The sequence below is a fragment of the Symphalangus syndactylus genome, chromosome 4 (genome assembly GCF_028878055.3).
Source record: "Symphalangus syndactylus isolate Jambi chromosome 4, NHGRI_mSymSyn1-v2.1_pri, whole genome shotgun sequence".
In the NCBI taxonomy this organism is placed as follows: domain Eukaryota; kingdom Metazoa; phylum Chordata; class Mammalia; order Primates; family Hylobatidae; genus Symphalangus; species Symphalangus syndactylus.
Genome location: NC_072426.2, coordinates 156,472,969 through 156,497,671, shown reverse-complemented (window position 1 = coordinate 156,497,671; position 24,703 = coordinate 156,472,969). Strand labels below are relative to the sequence as shown.

Sequence of the window (24,703 nt, the reverse complement as noted above, 5' to 3'; positions counted from 1 at the left end):
AAAAGAACCCAGTTAATCTCAAGATAGAGGTCTTTTCATTTCTATTTGCATAGTGGGTGGAGATGGAGTCCCTGGCTAGGACAGTTCCCATAACCTTCCCTGTCAAGCCCCTCTGCTGTAGCAGTTTCTAACTTTACAGCCACAAAGCCAGCCTGTGCTTCCCACAGCTTCAGCCCCCACTGCTGGAGGATGCATTCAGGGTTCTGACTCTGGCCCCAGGAGGAGGAGGCACAGTGCTTGCCAAGTGAGTGCCGACTTTAGCAAGCAAAGCTTCAGGACAAAATGGAGAGGCAACCACGACAATGGTGTCAGATCACTCTATACAGCATAAAAGACTAAGGGCTAGACTTTGGTGTGAGACAGGCTTCAATCCTTGAACTATTGTTTGGCGAACTATTGTTTGGCAAACTAATTGGCTTACTTAAGCCTCAGATTCCTTATCTGTTAAATGGAGATAAAAATGGTATCTATATCAGACAGTTCTTGTGAGAATATGATAACACAGCTAAAGCTCTTAATCTAACGCTCAGCAAGCAGTAAGTGCTTAATAAATACTGGCTATTATTATCATGCTTTTGCTAAGGTTTGAATGTGTCCCCTAAAGTTCATATGTTGGAAACACAATCCTCAGTGCAATAGTATTTAGAGGTGGGGCCTTATAAGAGGTTATTAGGGCAAAAGGGCTCTGTACTCAGGGAGGACTTAATGCTTTTGTCTTGGGAGTGAGTTATCTTGAGAGTGGGTGGTTATAAAAGTGAGTTTGGGTCCCTCTTGCCCGCTCACCCTCATCCTCTCTTGCCCTTCTGCCTTGAGCCATGGCATGACGCAGCACAGAGGCCCTCACCAGATGCCAGTGCCATGCTCTTGGACTTCCCAGCCTCCAGAACTGTGAGCCAAAATACATTTCTTTTTCTTTCTTTTTTTTCAGGTCAGGTGGGTAATGTGCCGACATTGTAACAAGGTTTGAGGGTGGCACATCTCACACATGCGTGTGAACACCCAATCATCATGCTCATGAACTACAAAAGGATCAAGCCAAATACATTTCCGATAAATTACCTAGTCTTAAGTATTCCGTTATAGTAGCACAGAACAGACTGAGACGCGTTATTCTGGCCTATGTCCCTTGGTTGTTGCATGACAGGATGTTCCCTTCGCTACCGAGAGCCGATGTCTCCCATTATTTCTTAGGCATTAGTACCTTGAAAGTTTGGCATAAAATCTTAGTTAGGGCCTCAGAAGACAGAGACATAACTAGGCTTTAGAAACACTCCACCCCCACACACTCAGCTATGAAAAGGGTTTGTTTCCTGCTGCTGGAAATCCACACATTCCTCCTTGCCAGCGTACACACAAGCAGAGATCAAGTGAATGACTAGGGTTCCCCTACTTCCTCTCTTAAATGCCATCACCTGAATCGGACTGAGGGCGCCCCTGGAGTCACTCACAGCAGAGTAATTATGTGGCAGCAACACATCCTGCTTATGTCTTCAGACCCCCACCCTCTGGACTGGGAGCTGTGGGGCAGCAGCGATGGGGCCTTCTGGAGGGGTCTGCACACACCCCTCTGGATCTGTCCTGGCAATGGTCTGCTGGGCTGAACCCCTCCCACCACCTGCTGTCATTCCATTCACCCCCTGAATGTCCTGGGCAAAAAGTGTCAGGCCACAGGGAGGAACTTTCTGCTGGTGGTTCCCTAAAGATCCTCTGACGTAGGAAGCCACTGCCTGCAAGTTTAAAGTCCCAGTTTCCAGATAAGTATGAGTTTATACTTGTTTATATATCTTTTCCTTAGAGTCTTTGGTTGGCTTTCTTTTTTTCCTCCAATGGGCAAGAAGTTGGACTTTTTTTTTTCTCTTTTCTTTCCCCAAATCCTTTGATGAAAGCTTCAGGAGCATTCAACTAATAGATTGGCTGGTAATGATAAAATTAAATGCATCAATTCAAGTAACCAGTAAGTGCTATAAATCTAAAAGCAATATATATTTTTAACCACCAACATCCTAAATGTCTGTAGGCCAAGCTGGTGGTGTTTGGAGGATTGGAACAGAAAGACATAAGGGACCACTCTGTATTTCAGACAAGTCACTTGAACGAAACAGCAAAAATCAAGAGGTAGGCACCACAGGAGGGGGGTTGGCAAAATCCAGACTAGCCTGCCCTTCTGCCTCCTCCACGGCCTAAAGGCTGAGCATCAGCGGTGTGGCTGGGCTTGGCTGAGGATTCTGAGGGGTCTCAGACCTGTGCTCCGGGCAGTAAAGCCAGGTAGCTTAGTTCTCAAACTCACAAGCCTCAGTGTGTGAGAGAAGTGCTGGAGGAGCTTGCTGACCTGCAGAGTCCTGCCCCCAGCTCCCGGGACTCTCCATGGGATGTGCAACGTCTGTGCTCGTCACGGGGATGTGCAGGACCTGTCTCATATGGGCTCCGGAGAGCTGTCAATTTTTCAGGAATTCTGGGAGTTGGTTGTTAAACACAGCCATCACTGAAAATTGAATTATATAAACTTATACATGATATGACAAGCAAATGAACACTCCAAACATATCCCTTCCTCATTATTTTACTATTATCTATGTTCTTGAGGTTATCTATAGCTATTGTATCTAGATAGCCTCACGTCATATATTGACGCTTCAGTCAATGACAGACTGTGTATATGGCAGTGCAGTAAGATTACAATACTGCCTTTCCACTGCATCTTTTTTCTTTTCTTTTCTTTTCTTTTTTTTTTTTTGAGACAGAGTCTCACTCTGTTGCCCAGGCTGGAGTGTAGTGGTGTAATCTTGGCTCACTGCAACCTCTGCCTCCCAGGTTCAAGTGATTCTCCTGCCACAGCCTTCCGAGTAGCTGAGATTACAGGCATGTGCCACCACACCTGGCTAAAATTTTTGTATTTTTAGTAGAGATGGGGTCTCACCATGTTGGCCAGGCTGATCTTGAACTCCTGACCTCAGGTGATCCACCCACCTCAGCCTCCCAAAGTGCTGGGATTACAGGTGTGAGCCACGGCACCCGGCCTTCACTGCATCTTTTCTACGTTTAGATATGCAAATCCTTATTGTGTTAAGACTGCCTGCAGTCCTCAGTATAGTAACCTGCTGTATAGGTTTGCAGCCTAGGAGCAATAGGCCATACCATACAGCCTCGGGGTGGAGGAGGCTAGAGCATCTAGGTTTGTGTAAGTCCACTCTGTGATGTTTGCACAATGACAAAAATTGCCTAATGACTCATTTCTCAGCATGTGTCCTCATTGCCATAAATAGTCACCATTATATGACTGTATTCTCTCTTCCTAACTCACTGCATACTCAGTGATTCCACACTGGTAGCCTGGAATTGGCCGTGGTGAGTGTATTTACACCACGGAAATTGGCAGAGGTTGTAATCCAGGGTTACCAACCTGAGAGTTGCTGTTAAACATTTACCAGCACACTGCAGGCAGGGGAGTGGGGAACCCGAAAGTTGAGCTGGATAAGCTCCTCAGGTGGTTTCAAAGCAGAAGCTCTGCTTGGAACAACACTGTGCAGAATAGACTCAGAGGTCCAGCCCCAGGTACCTCTGTGCTCTGAGTGTATTAGTCCATTTTCACGCTGCTGATAAAGACATACCTGAGACTGAGCAATTTACAAAAGAAAGAGGTTTAATGGACTTACAGTTCCACGTGACTGGGGAAGCCTCACAACCATGGCAGAAGGCAAGGTGAAGCAAGTCACATTTTACATGGATGGCAGCAGGCAAAGAGAGTGAGAGCTTGTGGAGGGAAACTCCCCCTTATAGAACCATAAGATCTCGTGAGACTTATTCACTACCATGAGAACCGCACGGGAAAGACCTGCCCCCATGATTCAATTACCTCCCACCAGGCCCCTCCCACAACATGTGGGAATTCAAGATGAGATCCGGGTGGGGACACAGCCAAACCATATCACTGGGAAAGGAACTGAGGTGCTGCCTCCATGGCTCTGTAAATGACCCCACGACCTCGGGCAAGTTACTTGCCCACTGTGCTTAGCCCTATCGTCTGTAAAATAGTGATGCACCTAGTATCTACCCCCATTGTGTGATTGTGAGGATTCAATAAGATAATCCATGTTAAAGTCTCAGAACAGTGCCCGGTATGTAGAAGGCTCTTGATAACTGTTAACTATTATTATAATCTGACAAAAGAAAGTTAATTTTGTCCAGCAGATCATCTTTTTTTCTATCATTTTTTTTCTTATGAGGGTCCTGCACAGTCTTTGTAGAAAATTTAGAAAATAAAAATCAAAACAAGGAAAAGAAAAGGCATCCATTTCTAGCCCTCTGTGAATATTCTGGGGGGCCTTCGGCCTTCTAGTCTTTCTCCCGCACCCAAGAGATGTCATTCTTGATGCCCTTCCAGAAGGGGATACTCTTGTTCGCTAACTCATGAGGCTTCAGCAATATTTCCTCTCCCACTCTAGGTGGGTGGTGAGTTCATTTCTTCTATTTAAGTTCATTATTCATGCTCAGACGCTCCAGGACAGCTGGGTTTTGTCACCATGATGAAAGGGCACTGGCAATGGGAATGGCATCTATAGTGTTGGCATTCTATATTTACTTTCATTATCATTTAGAAGGATCCTTCTAATCAATTTATTAGACAAATATTTGCTGAACACATAGTAGATACAAGGTATTGTGCCGTGGGGTTTGTGAGGGTAACAGCATGTCTTGTCCTTAATAATAAGCTTAATAGTATTAATAGTGTGAATTACTATTTAGTAGGATAAGAAATATTAACAAAATGGGAGGCTGAGGCACAAGAATCACTTGAACCCGGCAGACGGAGGTGGCAGTGAGCTGAGATCTGCACTCCAGCCTGGGCAACAAGAGCAAAACTCTGTTTCCAAAAAAAAAAAAAAAAGAAAAAGAAAGAAAAATCAAGAAAAAATAAACTATAGATTTTCTTTTAATCAGATAAAACTGTTTAGCAAGAGGAACCCCCCCATCTTCACCTATTTATCAAAGTGCCAGGGAGGCCCACGCCTGCTAGGAGGAAGGGCGGCTCTTCCTGGCAGCACTGCTGGGTGCTGCGGAGGGGAGGCAGGGAAACCTGTGATGTCCTGGTGTTCCCAGTGCCCTCCTCTCTGGATTCTGCTGCCTTCAGATTCAGCAGATAATCTTCCTGCAAGATCCCAAACTAAGCCTACTTCTTCATTTTGTGCTCAACCTGTGGACCCAGAGTAACCTTGCTCATATTGCCAGAGAAGACCCCAGCGAGCTGGGCCTGGGGAGAGATGTGTATTGATCTCCAATGCTTAAGGGATTTTTAAAGGGTAATTTTGACAATGGAGGATTTGGCTTCTCCACTGACTTCAGAATCCAAAGCTTTTATTGGACCTCTTGGGCCTCTGCCTTTGTCCTTCTTCAACCCTGTCTTGCAGGACCCAGGGTCCACGGCTTCTGTTGCCAGCCGATGAGGTGGGGGCTGCTTACAGCAGCAATCTGGCTACCATTTGGCTTGAGGTGGCCTTCTCTGTGTGGTTTTTGTACCCTATATGACGATAGAGGCTGAGCTCCCTGCTGGCAGCCCGCCATGTGGGTGACCCACCTTGGAAAGGGACCCTCCAGCCCCGTTGAGCAGACGCTGCCTGGAGCAGAGACAAGTGGTCCCTGCTGAGTCCCAGGCTGTACATTCATGAGCAAAATACATAGAAATTGCCAGCTGGGCACGGCGGCTCATGCCTGTAATCCCAGCACTTTGGGAGGCCGAGGCAGCCGGATCACCTGAGGTCAGGAGTTCAGGGACTGGGGAGGGGTCGCATCCATACTGTTCAGCACTCAGTGCCTGCTTGGCAGGAGGGGCTCACAACTTTTTTTTTCCTTTTAGACAGAGTCTCGCTCTTGTCGCCCAGGCTGGAGTGCAGTGGCACATCTCAGCTCACTGCAACCTCTGCCACCCCGGTTCAAGAGATTCTCCTGCCTCAGCCTCCTGAGTAGCTGGGATTACAGGTGCCCGCCACCACGCCTGCCTAATTTTTGTATTTTTAGTAGAAACAGGGTTTCACCATGTTGGTCAGGCTGGTCTCAAACTCCTGACCTCATGATCCACCCGCCTTGACCTCCAAAAGTGTTGGGGTTACAGGCGTGAGCCACCGCGCCCGGCCCACAACATATTATTTTAACGCTGAAAGAATAAATGAATTGGGAGGGTGCTCAGAGGTTATGCAGGTCCAACACCCACCACAGCAGAAATTCCCACCGTGATAACCCTGGCAGGTGATAACCTTTGGCTTAGACGCCTGTAGCAGGGAGAGCTCACTATATCACGGAACAGCCTATTCCATTAGGTTTTTAAAAAGCGTTTCACTGTGATATTAAGAATCATCTCCCTATGATCTTTCACGCCTGCTCTCCAGGCCTTCACCAGCCCGACTGCCTCCTGGAAGAGGGTTCAAGCTTGCCGTATCCTGTGCACTGGTGATGAGGCCCCAGACAGGTCTCTGGCCCTCTGGATCCAGGTACCTTTATGCACCCTGGAATGACTTATTTCAGGATGGTGGGGGCACCAATACATCCTCAGGAATTCTGAAAATTTGTAAAAATTAAAGAAGAGTTCATCTGGTGGCACAGTTTTTTCTTTTTAAACTTAAGATGATAGGAAAAGCTGAAGAAAGTACCACCTGAAATCTACATCTTAGGCGATCTTATCCAAAGTAATTTGGATACATCGGGATCCAGGTTCTGTCTCTCTGATCTCCTATTTAGAGACACCATAAAAGATCGTCTCTGATCTTGGGCTACACTCCACTGTTGCAACGTGATGGGCAGTGGTTCTATTTCTCCAGGTTAGAACCTCTCAGGGGAGTGGCTCCACCTTTAGGGACCTTTCTGTCCTGTGGGTCCATCTGATTTTATCTCCTCTGAGCGGGTGCAGGATGCCCAGGGGCCATGCGGAGAGGAGAGGGTGCAGCCCTGGGAATCTGGTGCAGGTGACCTCTTGTCCTGGCCTGTAAGGCCGGCCCTGTGTTCTCTGAGAGGTCAACCCTCTGCATAAGTATGCTCTCAAGGTGTGGCCTCAACCAAAAAAATAAACAAGATGAAGCCTCAAAGTTCAGCTCCATTGTGGCTATTGTGTTTGTACCAGAGACTTTTGTCTGGGACCTGGCAGGAGTCTTGAAGCCTGGTGTTGCTCTGCGTAGGCTGCTGAAATGACAAGGGGACAGCTCAGCTCTGGACAAAAAACACCTCCCTGGACGCTAAGACATCATGCTTTACCCCCAAGACCTTAACGAGGATGGAGAAAACCACAGAGTGAATGCTGGAACTTCCCGGGGCGTTCCCTTCCTCACTCAGTAACCCCAGCATCAGACTCGGTCCTTTTCATTTTAATCAGTCCCGTAAGTCAGCCTCTACCTTTCAAAGGAATCTGAGGAACCTTCCTGCCAACTCTCACTGAGCTCCTGCGACACTTGAGGATGTGGGCCAGGCTCTTGTGTAGGTTAAGGAAGTCTGAGAAGAATAGAGATTATAGGAAACAGTCCACCTTTCTTTACAAGGCCTTGCTTTGCATCCCTGAAATCTCAGATTCAGCTCTTACAATGAAGTCCTGTTGTAGAAAGAGCTGGCCTTTTATCACCACTTAAAATCTAATTAATCCATATTGAAGCACAAAGATTTCTGTTGTATTTTAGGGTGAGGGGTCATAGAGCCCTCTTTGTTCAACCTTAGACTTACAATCATCAAGCATTGGGGATATAATTTTACCAAATTGGAAGGTAACAGATCAAGTCCTTATCAGAAAGCCTAACTCATAGTTTTAACAGAGTCCTTCGTCCTTTACATGAAACATTATATTCAAGAACAAAAACACATTTCAGAGTGCCCAAAGAGTTAATGACCACAGCTTATATTCCAGGCAGCATAGAACCAAGATCATCACATTACCGTCAACCACAAAAGACAGCAGATCCTATAGGGGTGGCAAAGTCCTAAGACTTGTCGCAATGGCTTTGATCTTTAGAATAGCGATGCAATCTGTTGGACTTTTACTATCTTTCCTGGGATGGATTTTATCCATTATTACAACTTATTTGCCACACTGGAAGAACCTCAACCTGGACTTAAACGAAATGGAAAACTGGACCATGGGACTCTGGCAAACCTGTGTCATCCAAGAGGAAGTGGGGATGCAGTGCAAGGACTTTGACTCCTTCCTGGCTTTGCCTACTGAACTCAGGGTCTCCAGGATCTTAATGTTTCTGTCACATGGGCTGGGATTTCTGGGCCTGCTGGTCTCTGGGTTTGGCCTGGACTGTTTGAGAATTGGAGGGAGTCACAGAGATCTCAAGAGGCGACTGCTGATCCTGGGAGGAATTCTGTCCTGGGCCTCGGGAATCACAGCCCTGGTTCCTGTCTCTTGGGTTGCCCACAAGACGGTTCAGGAGTTCTGGGATGAGAATGTCCCAGACTTTGTCCCCAGGTGGGAGTTTGGGGAGGCCCTCTTTCTGGGCTGGTTTGCTGGACTTTCTCTTCTACTGGGAGGGTGTCTGCTCAACGGTGCAGCCTGCTCCAGCCACGCTCCCCTAGCTTCGGGCCGCTATGCAGTGGCGCAAATGCAAACTCAGTGTCCTTACCTGGAAGATGGGACGGCAGATCCTCAAGTGTAAGACTCCGACAAGGCCAGAGATGTATCCTGTATCAACTGTGATGACAAAGACCTCTTTGCTTTGTAGCTAAATCTGTGATGCTCACGTTTTCTCATTCACTATTTTTCTACAGTAGGTAGACCCACTTCCCTCTAAAATCTGGAGAATAATGAAGGAAAAATCTTTTATCTAAAAGAAAATGATTATGGTAAGCATTATATAGGTAGAAGTGAAACAAGCTTCATTGATCTGGTTATTGAAATTAATGTGGTGGCTGTCCAATATAGTCGGTTTCAAGCGTTAATGTGTAAATTTCATATTAGAAAGCTTTTTTCTGTTTTTCTTTTTTGTTGTTGTTGTTGTTGGTAGTTAGAAATGATCTTTAGTTTCTGTTTCCTAAAGAAAAAAACTAACAATCTGAAAATTTTAAGTGTTCTACTTTAGCAAAACCACATGCTAAGCCAGCCCCAAAGTTATTTCCACAACAACGACTCTTTTCTTCTTTGAACAGAAATGGTTTGTGTTTAGGATATTACCAGGTACTCAGTGCGACAAGATTTTATGAGGCTGAAGAGTTTTCAGTACCTTGTGATCCTCTCAGATTTAAAATGCTGGCCAATCTCTTCTCTCATCCTTTCCCTCAAAATCTTCATATTAAAAAAAGAAAAACAATTCCAAAGACATTTTTCTTGATATCCTGATATCGTCAGGTCATTTGAATAAAACCTTTCCTTTGTTCAATGAAAAATCACTAACATGGGGATATATACTTTAGTGGTGAATAAACAGAAATGCTGACTCCAACCTGCAGAGTCCAAATGCTGAACTCTTTCCTCGGCATAGAAAGCATATATAAGAAAAAAAGTGTTTATACACACAAGCGTGAATTTGACAGAAAGGCATGCAGATAAATAAACTAGATATGTAGTTCAGTATTGCTTCATATGCCATGTGGTATATGTAGCCTGAGGAATTTCTGAAACACAGGCCCGAGTTAAGGTGTAGAGAGATTTCTGATAAGATTGATTTATTTGGTTAAGAAATACTTTTCTTAAACCTATTTTTAAAAAATAACACTCAGTATTAGCATAACATGCACATTTGAAATGTGAGAACTTATTATACGAGATGAAAATCTGACAGGTGCAATTAGTGAGATACAAAGCAGGAGGAGTTGAACCAAAACCATCAGTTAAACATTTTGCATTTAGACTTAATTCTTTGTTAGAAAGGTTGGGAATAACATGAAAGCCATTTTAACCTTAACAATGAAAGGAGGACTATTATCACTTAATTATATTTCAGTGATAAGCTGCTTTCTGTAAAATCCAGCCCAAAGGACACAAACACGGTCTTGGCCACACCTTAGCATTACTGGTTGGCGGCATTATTTCCCTATCCTTTTCTGAAACCCATTCAACATGGAATCAAACAATAGCAACTCTGGCAAGAATCCTCCTATATACACAGTGAAGAAATATTTCTGAGTTTCATAAGTTATAACACAAGTGTCACACTTCTTTTCACAGCAACTGAAGGGCAGGAGTTAGTTTGGCTAAAGCTCTCAGGACATTATAATGGCTTTAGTATTTAGAACTGTGGCTCAACTAGCTGGTGTTTCATTATCGTTGCTGGGATGGGTTTTATCCTGTCTTACAAATTACCTGCCACACTGGAAGAACCTCAACCTAGACTTAAACGAAATGGAAAACTGGACCATGGGACTCTGGCAAACCTGTGTCATCCAAGAGGAAGTGGGGATGCAGTGCAAGGACTTTGACTCCTTCCTGGCTTTGCCTGCTGAACTCAGGGTCTCCAGGATCTTAATGTTTCTGTCACATGGGCTGGGATTTCTGGGCCTGCTGGTCTCTGGGTTTGGCCTGGACTGTTTGAGAATTGGAGGGAGTCCGAGAGATCTCAAGAGGCGACTGCTGATCCTGGGAGGAATTCTGTCCTGGGCCTCGGGAATCACAGCTCTGGTTCCTGTCTCTTGGGTTGCCCACAAGACGGTTCAGGAGTTCTGGGATGAGAATGTCCCAGACTTTGTCCCCAGGTGGGAGTTTGGGGAGGCCCTCTTTCTGGGCTGGTTTGCTGGACTTTCTCTTCTACTGGGAGGGTGTCTGCTCAACGGTGCAGCCTGCTCCAGCCACGCTCCCCTAGCTTCGGGCCGCTATGCAGTGGCGCAAACACAAGATCATCATCAACAACTGGAGACGAGAAACACCAACCTGAAAAACTAAGCCAGACGGGACAAGTGTCTGTTGTTCAGGAGACGCCTGCTCACCACTGGATTTGGTAGGATGCCCCGCTCTAGTCATCTCACTGTGCTTTTGATTTTTGAAAACGCATTTTTTCCTGTGGCTATTAAACTATAGTTTCTTTCCAAGACTGGTAAGCCATTTTTATCTTCTACTCTGAGACCAAAACCAATCAAGACTGAATAGTAATGACACCCATTTCTGTGGATGAGTGTTCTCAATTTTAAAATAGTAATTGCATAGAAATGGTAAATAAAACATTAATCTGTACGTATCTTTGAAGGTATTATTCATATGGAGCGGCATCATTTGACAAATCATTTACTTCTTTCAGGTGTTTAAGATAACCTAGTATAATAAGCCTGAGGTCTTGTTGCATATTTATTTAAAATGCATGATGTCTTATTATATAAAATAATTATTAGCTCTTTAAAAGCTTTCGAGGTGAAAGGTGGACACATCATCTCCTTCTGAATCAGAGACCTCAGTGTCTCTATGGAGCCTTTTTCAAAAGGCAGCCACATTCAGTCATGCCTTCTACACTGTCAGAGGCAGGAGGGCGACCTTGGGTTTTGGATGATTCAAGTAGACTCTGCCACACAAACGTCCTTCTGCATCCTGTGCTCTGTATTTCATGGGCAGCGTTTCTGGCTTCCCCGGCACTGAGCAGCCTGTGGGGGGCATGGCAGGGCAGGACTGGGGTGTGCGGGTAGAGAACCTCCTGGGCCGGCTGCCTCTCCATGGAGCGCACTGCCAGCCCAGGTGCAGCGACCGCAGAGCACATCTTCTGGAGCCCTTCATTTCATTTGCCCAATGAAAAAACTTCGTCCTTTTTTATCAGCAATACATATAGTTCCAACGAGAACTAGTCATCACAAACTGCCGGCCTGGGGATTTCTTCATGAAATATTTTGTATTTGCTCAGTACATGGTTCAAGGAAACTCTTGTGTTTGTGCCAATCAGGGAAATAAACTGAACAATAAACAACACTGAAATAGAGTATTAGGCAATACGTAGCTTTGTTTTTTTTTTTTTTAAAAACCCACTGAATTTTTTTCCACCCACAAACACATGGAAAGTGCAGAAACCAGTTAATCTATGTGATGTATTTGCATACGTTTACAAACAAGACAAATTAAAACAGAAACATGTTCAGAATTTAACCTGATTAAATATTAAGTTCAGTCCTGAGCTTTTGATATTTAATACAATATAGATAAAGCAACAGCAAAAAATTTTAATTTATTTGATTTGCATGCTACAGAGATTTAGCTAAACTTTGTTCATTTGGCTAGCAATATTCTTTTTGTACCTGTAACACTTAAGATTCTGATATACAAAATTGTAATAATATACTGATAATTCAAACTTGAGAACTAAATATTACATTCTTTTTACCCTGTGCGAATAAATTCTACCTTTTAAAAATAGTATTTATAATATTAAAATTCATATTTGTCCATATGGTTTTGTGATCAAGTTATTAAAATGTTTTGTCACTGTGAATCATTTGGGTTAGTACAAATATGACAAGATTATTAAAAGCTGCCTATAAATACATAACACTATTGCTGACTTTTAAAGTGTAGAAAAAGGATTATATTAAAATAAGTTCATCTCTCATGTTAGAAATGAGGAAATTTTGTGAAATACAACAACCAAAAGCATCTTGGTCACAACTGCTAACTACCAGCCTGAGACAGATTTTATTCTTTAATACTTGTCTGAAACTTTTTGTATTACAAAAAGTCAACAGCTAATCTGATGAAAGACTTATAAAGCTGTAAATATTCCAATATAGTCTCTTCTGTGTCAAATATTTAAAATGGCCAGAATCAAACTATATATTAAACAGAACATAAATAAGACTGTAAATAAATAAATGAAGAAAATAAAATCGTACGGAACAACTACACATAATTCTATCGACATTTTCATGGTCAAACTAAGACGCTGAAAACAGCTCACCTTCATTTACCTCTACGTTAAATAAACTTCTGCCTTTCACATTTGACCTTGACAAGGGTGAACTGTATTCTTTTTCTAGTTTTCCTTAGTCATCTAATAGAATGAACTGGGCAGCCTTAAAGGACTGTACTCAGTCAATTCACTAGGCTGGTTTTGGTTCAAAGTAGTGTCTGCCATGTCCAGTTATGTCTTCAGAGAAATTTGTATGTAAGTGGTGGGACATTTAGGAAAAAATAATTAAAGTTCTAGGCTCAGAAGTTGCTTAATTTGAACTTCGATTCCAATAACACGAACTTTCCAAAATATATATAATTGCTTTCAAGAAAATAAAAATTCTTGCTAGTGAGCATTCTAACTGAGGAACACAACTTTTTTTTTCTTTAAGGGGTCCATTCCTTTAAGACAATTTTGGATTTCTTTAAAAAATCTATTTTATTTGCTATATTAGATAGCTAACCCAAAATTGTTTCTGAGTAATAAGTATGGTTTACATGGCCTAAATACTATATATTTTAAAAGCCTTGATGCTCACAGAGCTGCACTGAGGATCTGTTTTTTTAAGAAGTGCCTGGGTCGGGTAAGGCGAAATTCTAAACTGGAGGACACATTCGTCAGTTTATCTCTCTAAACTTGTTCATCCAAAATAGGCTTTTTAAATAAACAATTTAGCTTATACTTCAAATTAATAATCCCCCCAGGTACATTCTTCCCTTTGCCTCCCAACTATTTACCATAAATTATAGATAGAATCTCCTAAAAATGAGAGCTATGAAGTAATTTCTACTAAATGTTAGAAATCTGCTGGATAAACGCTTTTTTGTTTTTGGCAACTTTGATTCTATCAAGACATCTTTTCCCCTCTTCTTGGTTATACCAAATGAGTGCCGATGCGTTTCCCTCCACACCTCCAGCTCTCTCTGTCCTCAGAACACAGGGCCACCACTTGGCACCATTCTTAGATTTAGGGCAAAACACTGGTGCAAGCCAGAAACTCCCTTTTGAACACTTATGCAAATTCAGGCTGAGTGAGACAAACCAGCTGCTCATTTGATGAGCTTATTTGTATCTCTACGTGGCTGGTGTTCTTTCTTCTCCCGGCCCTCAGTGTCATGAATCCCAAGATCTTTCATGTAGCCAAGAGTAGTGCTCCTTTGTATGCTTATTCTTATGTTTATTCTTAAGAGCACTTGGTAGTTTATATCTTAGTTTTCTTTAGAAAAATATAAAAGGACAAAAAGAAAATTGTCTTAAGGAAACCAGGTGTCCCCGCACAGGTGATGGCCGTGAAAGCAGCATCCATTTCAGGTGGACTTTGGAACGCTGCACTCCAGCGTGTGCTCACACTGCCTCCAAATGGAAAGCGCTCCTCTCCTCGCCAGCGCAGATACCACGTGGCGCTGCTGCCATGGGCACAGCCCACTCACAGGAACACAAAAGAGAAGCAAAACCACCTGCTGAACCAAGTCGTTTCTCAACAGTCGGCTCAACAGTACGCACATGGGGTACTGCCTCTATTCCATTTTTACAAAATAAAGTCCACTGGCAATGCGCACATACTGGGCAACATTTGTGTACCAGGTTATCCCATTTTTCTTATCTGATTTTTTCTTTTTTAAGCACATAAAAATTACACTCGAGGTACTTTACAAATTAACGTGTTGAAAATCTGATATGAAATAAAGTTCTTCAAGAGTTGACAGTTATGTTACCAAAAAAAAACCAAACACCAAAACAAAACCACAAATCTTCAGTCTTTTACCCTCCCTAAGAAAGTGAACAGATGAAAAAATAATTTCTCAAGTCATGTAATCACACATCATCAGCTGGCAGGGAGGGGATGCTTATCTTTGCTCTGGTGAAGTAGGCAATCTTCTCCCTAGAGTTGGGGTGAGAAATAAATTGACTTAAATATGACGCCAAAAATACTCTGGTACCATTAAAACAGTCCCCAAGACCTGCAGTGGCAGTGATGTCTCTGGAAGCACAGGCAGAAGCTCTTTTCCTTAAGCAGAACTCCATTTAAAACCAAGAGAGCCTCTGCTTGCTAAAGGCAGGGTATCAAGGAGAACTGCAGCTCTGGCTCACGGAAGTCACCTATAGACCAAGGCCGTAAGTTCCCTTCAGGGCACTTCCAACAGAAGACAGTTTTTAAACTAGCAGGGGTTTGGTCTAGGATGGGTGTTTCTGAACTAGGTAGCAGAAGACTCAAAAGACCCAAAATCCTATGTGGAAACTTCTCAGTAACCTCACAGAAAAGTATGTAATACCAGGAAAAGTCTTTAAAATTGAACCGTGCCGGGGCAGGGACAGCCTGACGAGCGACACCACGACTCAAATGAAAGAAGGAGGAACTCACTATCTGAAAGGTAGTAATGCCCTGGTCCCAAAGCAGCTGAGAGGCTGAGACAGGGCAGAGCGGTTTTCAGGTGAGGAGAGTACTTAGAAAAAAGACAAACAGTGCGTCTCTTTTCCTACAGAACTTCACACTGTACATGGCATTTGTGCCGTCAGCACGTATTTCTTGAGGGCATATTACATGCAAGGGCGTGCTGGTAGCTGAAGAATCAAGCACTGGCTCTCCCTTGCGAAATAACAGTCCAGATGGGGGAGGAGGGGCGGGTTAGAAACCAGAGCTGAGGTGGGGATGTTCTGAAGACTAAGAAAGGATAGAGGAGAAAAGGAGGAGTGAGAACACTGTGGACACTGGAATGAGCTACTGCTGTGAACAGTGTCCTTTAAATTTGTTCAATTCATAAGAGGGAAACGAACGAAAAATGCCACGAGTGTGGGTGTGATGTCAGCAGAGGCCTTAAGGCGCAGCTGCTAACTGGGGTGTTTAAAAATACCTGAACTAGTTGCCAGCGCCTGCATTTGAGATATTTCACATAAAATTGAAGGCCAGGGACCATCGGGCTCCTGATTCCAGGTCAAACAAGCAGCTGGGGTGGTGCCGGGCAGAACGGCCCAGGCCCCACCGCTGCCTGATCTCACCACCCCAGGCCAGGCAACGGCAGCCATGCAAATCCCACGCTTCCAGCATGTTCTGTCTCACCCTGGTCCATCTCATCATTCTCATCACTTGCCTGGTGATATAATGGCTTCGTATCTTAAGGGAAGCTGGGAATGTTCATGGATTCCTTGCTTCGGGTTTCAGCAACAACTGCGAGTTGTGTGACTTTCCATGCTAGACAATGCTGCTTACTCTCTAAGTGACCACAGCACCAGGGACATGGATGGGTTCCCCTCACCTGCAGTTCTAAAACCCAAGTAGTGGCACTCCCTGAAAGTCACAAATGTGATTCTTTAGCAGAAAAGAGGGTGGAAAAACCTCTCTATCACAAGGTGTTGCAGAAAAATCAAAGGGCTGTGAGCCCACTAAGGCACACTGCTGCTGCCACACGGTGCGTGGCCCTGCCCTCCCGCTTGGCACCAGACCCCAGCCTTCCATAGCTGTCCCTGCTCCACCATGTGACCTAGCTTCCCCACACTTCAAAAACACTCGCTTTTTCCGGGCTTCTCCCCTTTATGCTTAAACGCTTTCCAAAGACTCATCTATATAAAACCTTAATCAAAACCAAATAAAAACGCAATAGGAACAAACCTGTTTGCTGAGCTCCCTCCAACGGGGCTGAAACCATCTAGCATGCTCACCAGGGATCCCGGATGTACTTTTCAGTTCTCTCCGTCAATCTCCTCTCCCCACCCTCTGGCCCCAGGCTCCTGGTTCTCCTCTGACCTCTCCAGCCACTCCTTCTAACATCTCTTTTGGGGCAAGCCCTTCAGTGACTGGTGCCCACCAGACCTCCTTTCCCAGTCCCCTCACATTTTCTGGGATGTCTGGTCCATTTCCACTGATGAGACCAGTGCATTGAAGATGAGCACTCCCATTTTTAAATCTCTATCCTGACCCCTAACCCTGGCTTTAGATTTTTATTTCCACTTGTCTACTGGTCATGGTTACCTCGCTGGCCTGCTGGCATTGCCTGGTGTGCCATGGCAGAGGTCAGCATCCTCCCCACACCCCTGCTCCCCAGCGTTCTCCATCTCGAGCGTTGGCACCACAGGGCAGTCACTGCCCCCCACAAACCTCCCGTGAACCTAACTGGCCACCTTTACCCGCTTCTCCCCAGCCCACTCTCCACAATGCCTCTGATATCTGCCCTACGTAAAACCCATCCCCATCATCTGGTTTTGTGCACGGAGAGCCCTGCTGGCCGCCCCATCAGAGACCGCGGATGGAAGCCTTCTGCACAGCTTCCAAGGCCTGCGTGGTCTGAGCCCAGTTCTCCTGGGCAGGCTCACCAGCTGGCAATTCCCCATGTGCCACAGCTTGGCACTGACTTCTAAGGTCTGTGCCTCTGTCCATGCTGTTCTTCCCGCCTCAATGTCCCACTCAAAACTGCCACCCCTGGGTGCCTAAGGAGCTTGCAGCCATCCTTCCATGACGGGTTCTCTTATCATCTCCTCTGCTGCTGCCCGCAGCCCCAGCACCTGCCCCATACGGATTGAGGCTCCTTCCACATCTCTCACAGGTCCCTACGTATACCTTTAGTTAGCTCTTTCCACATGCACTGCAATGACCTGGTTACCTGCCTGTCCCTGCTACAGCCTAGAGCCCCCCAGAAGAGCAGAACGAATGCACATGTTCTTAGCCTCCACATCTCAGGGCCTGACAAGGTGCAAGGTTTCTGGGGCTGCCCGAGGAATGTCTGTAAAATGAGTGAACAAACCCCCAAAGATGTCTGAGTTTTCTGTACCTTTGTATCCTGTGTCAAGATAGCCCAGTGAGACGTGCTAACAGCTACTAAGAGCTGGGGACACCCTGGGTTCCTGTGGGGAGTTAGGCTTTCATCAGCCTTTAACTCTGCCAGTCACATTTACCACCTCAGGTGCAAATGGAAAATTATATATTCAAGGTAGGGAACAGAGGATTTCTGTCTTGGATCCTAATATTAACTTTCACCGCTCTGAGGTGAATTCCTACACAATCAGACCCCGTGAGGGCAGCCCAAAAGCTGTCCTGGATGGCGCTATTCACCTGAAGGACTGCACCTGCCGAGGCACCTTCTGGCTCTGCTCCCGGAGCCGACACACGTCCTTGGAGACTTGCCTCATCAACTTCTCTGCATTCAAACCTTGCTTCTGCTCTTCTTTGGACTGTTCAGCCTGGAAAAGGGTATAAAAATGTAAGAAAAACACAAAACACTGATTAGAAATCCCTGGAGACACCCTATGAAGCTTGAAAGATTGTGGACTAAAGTCAGGAGGGCAAGCAAGGCAGCCAGTGGGCTGGTGTCCCTTTAACACCCATCGGGGCCAACACCCACATGACCAACTCATGCTGAGCATATGTGGATTTTGGGGTAAGTTCATTTTAATCACATTTTAGAAATCTAATTACACAGGCAATATGTGACAATTTTATTACATCTGAAAACCTAAGAACTCTCAAAAATGAAACTGAAAATTACTCACAGCACTGTTTCCAAAAAATATCTACAGTTAAAGAATGTTTTGGGCAAATACACTTTCAATGTCTTATTTATGTTTTTGACCCTTTTTTTTTTCTAACTTAGCCATTTAAAAAGCTGTTTATTTAAAGTAGAATTTACCAATCAAAAAACCTGCACATGCTGGGCGCAGTGGCTCACGCCTGTAATCCCAGCACTTTGGGAGGCTGAGGCAGGCAGATCATGAGGTCGGGAGATCGAGACCATCCTGGCTAACATGTTGAAACCCCATCTCTACTAAAAATATAAAAAAATTAGCCGGGCGTGGTGGCGGGCGCCTGTAGTCCCAGCTACTCGGGAGGCTGAGGCAGGAGAATAGCTTGAACCCGGGAGGCAGAGCTTGCAGTGAGCCGAGATTGCGCCACTGAACTCCAGCCTGGGCAACAGAGCGAGACTCCGTCTCAAAAAAAAAAAAAAAAAAACCTGCACATATACGTGTATAGCTCAAATAACTTTTACAAATTGAACACACCCATGTAACCAGCACCGGATGAAGGGGAGAACACTCCTGTTTCCAAGAAGCTCCCCTTGGTGCCCTTCCAGCTCTGCCCCAAGGGTTCCCAGCATTCTGACTTCTAATGTGCCTCTTTTGTCCTTGGTACAGATGCAACAGTAAACAGATACTCTTTAGGGTCTGGCTTCTTTCGCTCAACATTATACTCATGAGAATCATACATGCTGTTATATGTAGTTGTAACTCACTTTCCTCACTGCTATATAGTATTCCACGGTATGACTTTACTACAATTTATCATGTTAGTAATAATGAACACTTGGGTACTGTGCATGAACACATTTTAAAATAAAAATGTACTAATGACACTATATTAAAAGTTGTCTTTTCATTTCATTCTTTCACTCATATTCATTCACTCATTCATTCACCCAATCAACAAATATTTGTGGACTGCCTTTTAAGGAAAGGTGGTATAAGTTGGTGAAGAGCAAACATTCAGGTCACACGGCCTGGGGTCAAATTCCATTTCTACCACTTACTAGCGATGTAAATCTGGGCAAGTTGCTTGACCTTCTGCTGTCTTAGTTTCTCCATTTGTAAACTGGGAATAAGTATTTACTTCAAAGTTGTGAAATTTAAATGAGTACATATATATGTAAAGTACTCAGAGCAGTACCCAACACATCATTGACTGTACTATTTCAGAATGAAGCTATTACTGTTGCTTTTTTTTTTTTTTTTTTTTTTTACAATATGCCAGGCTCTGTACTAGGAGGCAGGGTTGTAGTTATGAACAAAACAGATGAAGTCCAGGCTGGGAGGCCAAGGTGGGAAGATTGCTTAAGGCCAGGAGTTTAAGACCAGCCTGGACAACATAGGGAGACACTTTCTCTATGAAAAAAAAAAAAAAAAAGAGCTATGCGTGGTGGCATGTGCCTGTGGTCCCAACTACTCAGGAGGCTGAGGTGAAAGGATCACTTGAGCCTGGGACTTTGAGGCTGCAGTGAGCTATGATCACACCACTGCACTACAGCCTTTGTGACAGAGCAAGACCCTGTTTCAAAAACCAAAACAAACAAAAAAAACAGGTGAAGACCAGTGGCAGAGAAAAACAGCAAAGAACAGAAATTGTCTAATAATTATTAAAAATCAACAATATATTGTTTTTTCTCAGGTTAAACCTTCCTCACATAACATTGAAAAACACAGTCTATTTATTAGAGCAGTTTTAGGTTCATAGCAAAATGGGGTGGAATGTAGAGTTCTCATTTACTCCCTGCCCTGACTCATGTATAAACTCTCCCACTATCAGCATCCTCCATCAGAGTGGTACATTTGTTACAATCAGTGAACTTATATTGACACTTCATTATCACCCCAAATCCATAGTTTATGTTAAGCTTCACTCTTGGTGGTGTACATTCAATGGGTTTTGGCAAAAGTATAATGACATGTACCCACCATTACAGTATCATACAGAGGAGTTTCTTTACTTTAAAATTCTCCTGGGCTCTGCCTATTCCTCCCTCTCTTCCTCCTGACCACTGGCAACCACTGATCTTTTCACTGGCTCTGCAGTTTTCCTTTTTCCAGAGTGTCATACAGTTGGATGATACAGTATACTGCCTTTTTAGACCAGCATCTTCCACTTGGTGTATGCATTTAAGTTTCCTCCATGTCTTCTCATGGCTTGATAGCTCATTTCTCTTTAGTGCTGAAGAGTATTCCATTGTCCGGCTATACTAGTTTATTTAACCATTCACCTACTGAAGGACATCTTGACTGCTTTCAAGTTTTGGCTATTATGAATAAGGCTGCTGTAAATATTCATGCAAAGGTTTTCATGTGGATGTAAATTTTCAACTCATACCAAGGAGCACAAATGCTGAATTGTATGTAAGAATCTGCTTAATTTTATAAGAAATCTACGACTGTCTTCTAAAGCGGCTGCACGATTTCGCGTTTCTGTCAGTAATGACTGAGAGTTCCTGGTGCTCCACGTCCTTGTCAGGATTTCGTGTTGTCTGTGTTTTGCATCTTGGCCACTCTAACAGGTATGCAGAGGTATCTCGTTGTTGCTTTAATCTGCAATTTCTTATTGACATACGATGTTAAATATCTTTTCATGAGTTTATTTGTCATCTGCTTTGGTTAGGTGTCTGTTCAGGTCTTTTGCCGATTTTTAAACTGGATGTTTGTTTTGTATTGTTGAGTTTTAAGAGTTTTTTGTAACTTAGGTAACAGTCCTTTATCAGACATAACTTTTACAAATATTTCTCCCAATGTGTGGCTTGTTTTCTCTTTTTCTGGACAGTGTCTTTCACAGAGAAGTTTTAAATTATAACGAAGTCCAGCTTATCAGGTATTTCTTTCATAGATCATGCCTCTGATGTTGTGTTGTATATGAAAAGTCATTGCCATACCCAAGGTCATCTAGATTTTCTCCTAGGGTAACTTCTAGGAGTTTTATAGTTTACATTCTACATTTAGGTCTGTGATCATTTTGAGTTAATTTTTGTTAAGGGTGTAGAAGGGTCTATATCTAGATTCATGTTTTTTTGCACGTGAATAAATGTCCAGTTCTAGCATCATTTGTTGAAAAGATGATCTTTTTTTATTTTCTTTGCTCCTCTGTCAAAGGTCAGTTGAATATAGTCAGCCCTCTGTATCTGTGGGTTCCACATCCATGGATTCAACCAACCATGAATAGAAAATATTTGGGAAAAAAATGGATGGTTGCATCTGTACTGACATTGTTTTTCCTTGTCATTATTCCATTAATGACATTATTATTACTACATTATACTGTATTACTACTGTCATTAAATACAGCATAACAATTATTTACATAGTATTTAAATTATAATAGGTGTTATAAGTTATCTGGAAATGATTTAAAGTATATGGGAGGATGTGGGTTATATGCAAATACTATACCATATTATATAACGGACTTGAGCATCTGTATCCATGGGGAGTTCTGGAACCAATCCCCACCATCGATGTTGAAGGATGACTGTATATTTAAGTGGGTCAATCTATTTCTAGGCTCTCTGTTCTGATTTGTCTATTTTTTCACCAATACCACACTGCTTTGATTATCACAGCTTTATAGTAAGTCTTGAAGTCAGGTAGCATCAGTCCTCCAACTTTATTCTTCTCCTCCAATACTGTGTTGGCTATTCTGGGTCTTTTGCCTCTCCATATAAACTTTAGAATCATTTTGACTATTACATAATAACTTGATGGGATTTTGAGTGGAATTACATTTAATCTATAGATTGAACGGGAAGTACCAACACCTTGGCAATATTGAGTCTTCCTATACATAAACATGGAATATTTTTCCATTTATTTAGTTCCTTTTACATTTTCTTTCATCAGAGTTATGTAGTTTTCCTCTATAGACTTTATATGTATTTTGTTAAGATTTACAAGTATTTCACGTTTTGGATACTAATGGAAATGTCATTGTTTTTAATTTCAAATTCCACTAGTGCACCGCTGGTATATAGAAAAGTGATTAACTTTTGTATATTAACCTTATATCCTACAACCTTGTTATAATCACTTATTAGTTCCAAGAGTTGTTTCTGTTTGTTTTGTTTTTGGTCAAATCTTTCAGGTTGTCTACATGGACAACCATCTTACGTGCAAACAAAGACAAACAAAGACAATTTTGACTTCCTTCCCAAGCGGTATACCTTTTTTTTTCTTTTCTTGTTGCATCAGCTAAGATCTATAGTGTGATACAGAAAAGAAGATGTGAGAGGGGACATTTTTACTCCGTTCCTAGTCTTAGCAAGAAAGCTTCTCGTTTTTCAGCATTAAGTATGATGTTAGTTGTAGAGTTTTCTACATGTTCTTTAAGGTCCCTTTTATTCCTAGTTTGCTGGAGTTATTTTTAGCATGAGCAGGTGTTGATGTGATCAATTACAATAACTGATTTTGAATGTTAAATCAGCCTTGTGCACCTGGGATAAATCTCCCTTGGTCATGGTATATAATTCTTTTTCTACATAGTTGGATATGATCTGCTAATATTTTGTTAAAGATTTCTGCATCTATGTTCACAAGAGATATGGGGCTGTAGTTTCCTTATCTTTGCCTGGTTTTGGTATTAGGATAATGCTGGCCTCACAGAAGAAGTTGGGAAGCATTCTCTTTGCTTCTGTTCTCCAAAAGAGATTGCAGAGAGTTGATAAAGTTTTTTCCTTAATTTTGGTAGAGGCCAGGCACTGTGACAGACTCAGTGGCTGTCCTCCAAAATCCTACAAATTTTGATTAAGTTGTTTTTCATTTAGTTCAAAATATCTTTTAATTTTTCTTAAGATTTCTCCTTTGACCCATCTGTTATTTAGAAGTGTGCTGCTTAATCTCCAAGTATTTTGGAATTTTCCAGCTATGTTTGTTACTGATTTCTAGTTTAATTCCACTGTGGTAAAAGCAGACAGTGTAAATATATACCTTATGGCCTGGACTGTGGTATCTTGGTGAATGTTCCAATTGAGCTTAAGAAGAGTGTGTCGTCTGTTGTCATTAAATTAAGTAGTCTATAGATATCAATTATATCCAGTTAAGTAATAGTGCTGTTGAGTTCAGTTATGTCTGCTGATTTTCTGCCTGCTGGGTCTTTTTATTTCTGACAGAGGATAATAATGAATTCATCCACTTCTCCTTGTAGGTTTTTTTTTTTTTTTTGCTTCATATATAGTTGGTGCTGTTAGTCACATAGATATTTAAGAATTGTTATCCTGGTCGGGGACACTGGCTCATGCCTGTAATCCCAGCACTTTGGGAGGCCGAGGCAGGTGGATCACCAGAGGTCAGGAGATCGAGACCAGCCTGGCCAACATGGCAAAACCTCGTCTCTACTAAAAATACAAAAATTAACTGGGTTTGGTGGCATGTGCATATAATCCCAGCTACTCAGGAGGTTGAGGTAGGAGAATCACTTGAACCTGGGAACCTGGGTGACAGAGCAAGACTCCATCTCAAAAAAAAAAAAAAAAAAAGTTGTCCCTTCTTGGATAATTAATCTCTTTATTATTCATTATGTCATACTTTTTTTTTAAATCCTGGATAACTTTTCTTGCTCTGAAGTCTGCTCCATCTGAAATTAATATAGCTACTCCCACTTTCTTTTGATTAGTATTAGCATTGTCTACTTTTAGTCCATATGTGTTTTATGTTTAAAGTGGGCTTCCTATATACAAAATACAGCTGGTTCTTTCTTGATCAACTCTGACAAACTGTTTTTTAATTGGTATATTCAGACCACTGATGTTTACAGTGATTAATGAAACAGCTGGAATAATATCTACCAATTTGTTACTGTTTTCTATTTGCTGCCCTTGTTGTTTGTTCCTATGTTTGTCTTCTACTCTTTCACTGCCTTTTGTGGTTTTAATTGAGGACTTTATATAATGCCAATTTTCTCTCCTTTCTTAGCATGTCATTTATATTTCTCTCTTACTTTTTCTAGTGGTTGCTCTGGAGTTTGTATTATGCTATCCAAATAACATTACACCACATCATGAGTAGTACAAGTACCTTATAATAACAAAATATCCCCCATTCTTCCCTCTCGTCCCTTGCATCACTGCTGCCACTCATTTACTTCTACGTAAGCATACACACATGTGTACATAACTGAATACACTGTTGCTATCATTACTTAGAACAAATTATTTATGTGATTAAGAATAAGAAAAATTCTTATTTTACCTTAATTTATTACTTTTTCAATACTCTTCCTTTGTTTACATAGATCCACGTTGCTAACATATCATTTTCCTTTTCTCTGAAGAACTTTTTTATTTTTATTTTTATTTATTTTTTTTGAGACGGAGTCTCGCTCTGTCACCCAGGCTGGAGTGCAGTGGCGCGATCTCGGCTCA

General features: G+C 42.7%; 3 protein-coding genes and 1 non-coding gene across 4 annotated transcripts in view; 2 read left to right on the top strand and 2 right to left on the bottom strand.

Annotated features, from left to right (window-relative positions):
• Positions 1-927: 927 nt before the first annotated feature.
• On the bottom strand, positions 928-1,031 carry LOC129481462 (small nucleolar RNA U13). Its single transcript, XR_008657450.1, has one exon. It is a non-coding gene; the product is annotated as a small nucleolar RNA U13 (small nucleolar RNA).
• Positions 1,032-7,726: 6,695 nt separating this feature from the next.
• Positions 7,727-9,012, top strand: LOC129480360 (putative claudin-24). Its single transcript, XM_055274071.2, has one exon. The coding sequence runs from the start codon at positions 7,968-7,970 to the stop codon at positions 8,628-8,630; it is 663 nt and encodes a 220-aa protein (XP_055130046.1). The 5' UTR covers positions 7,727-7,967; the 3' UTR covers positions 8,631-9,012.
• Positions 9,013-10,052: 1,040 nt separating this feature from the next.
• CLDN22 (claudin 22) lies at positions 10,053-11,895 on the top strand. Its single transcript, XM_055276494.2, has one exon. It carries the CDS (start codon positions 10,187-10,189, stop codon positions 10,847-10,849), a length of 663 nt encoding a protein of 220 aa, XP_055132469.1. The 5' UTR covers positions 10,053-10,186; the 3' UTR covers positions 10,850-11,895.
• The window catches only part of WWC2 (WW and C2 domain containing 2), a 228,616-nt gene continuing 215,799 nt past the window's right edge, over positions 11,887-24,703 (bottom strand). The window contains 2 exon segments of the mRNA XM_055276493.2: positions 11,887-14,712; positions 17,875-18,002. Of these exon segments, the coding sequence (XP_055132468.1) occupies positions 14,646-14,712; positions 17,875-18,002 (195 nt within the window). The 3' untranslated portion in view covers positions 11,887-14,645.

Coding starts and splice junctions, on each gene's coding strand:
- LOC129480360 (XM_055274071.2), top strand. CDS start 7,968: ATGGCTTTGATCTTTAGAATAGCGATGCAATCTGTTGGACTTTTACTA.
- CLDN22 (XM_055276494.2), top strand. CDS start 10,187: ATGGCTTTAGTATTTAGAACTGTGGCTCAACTAGCTGGTGTTTCATTA.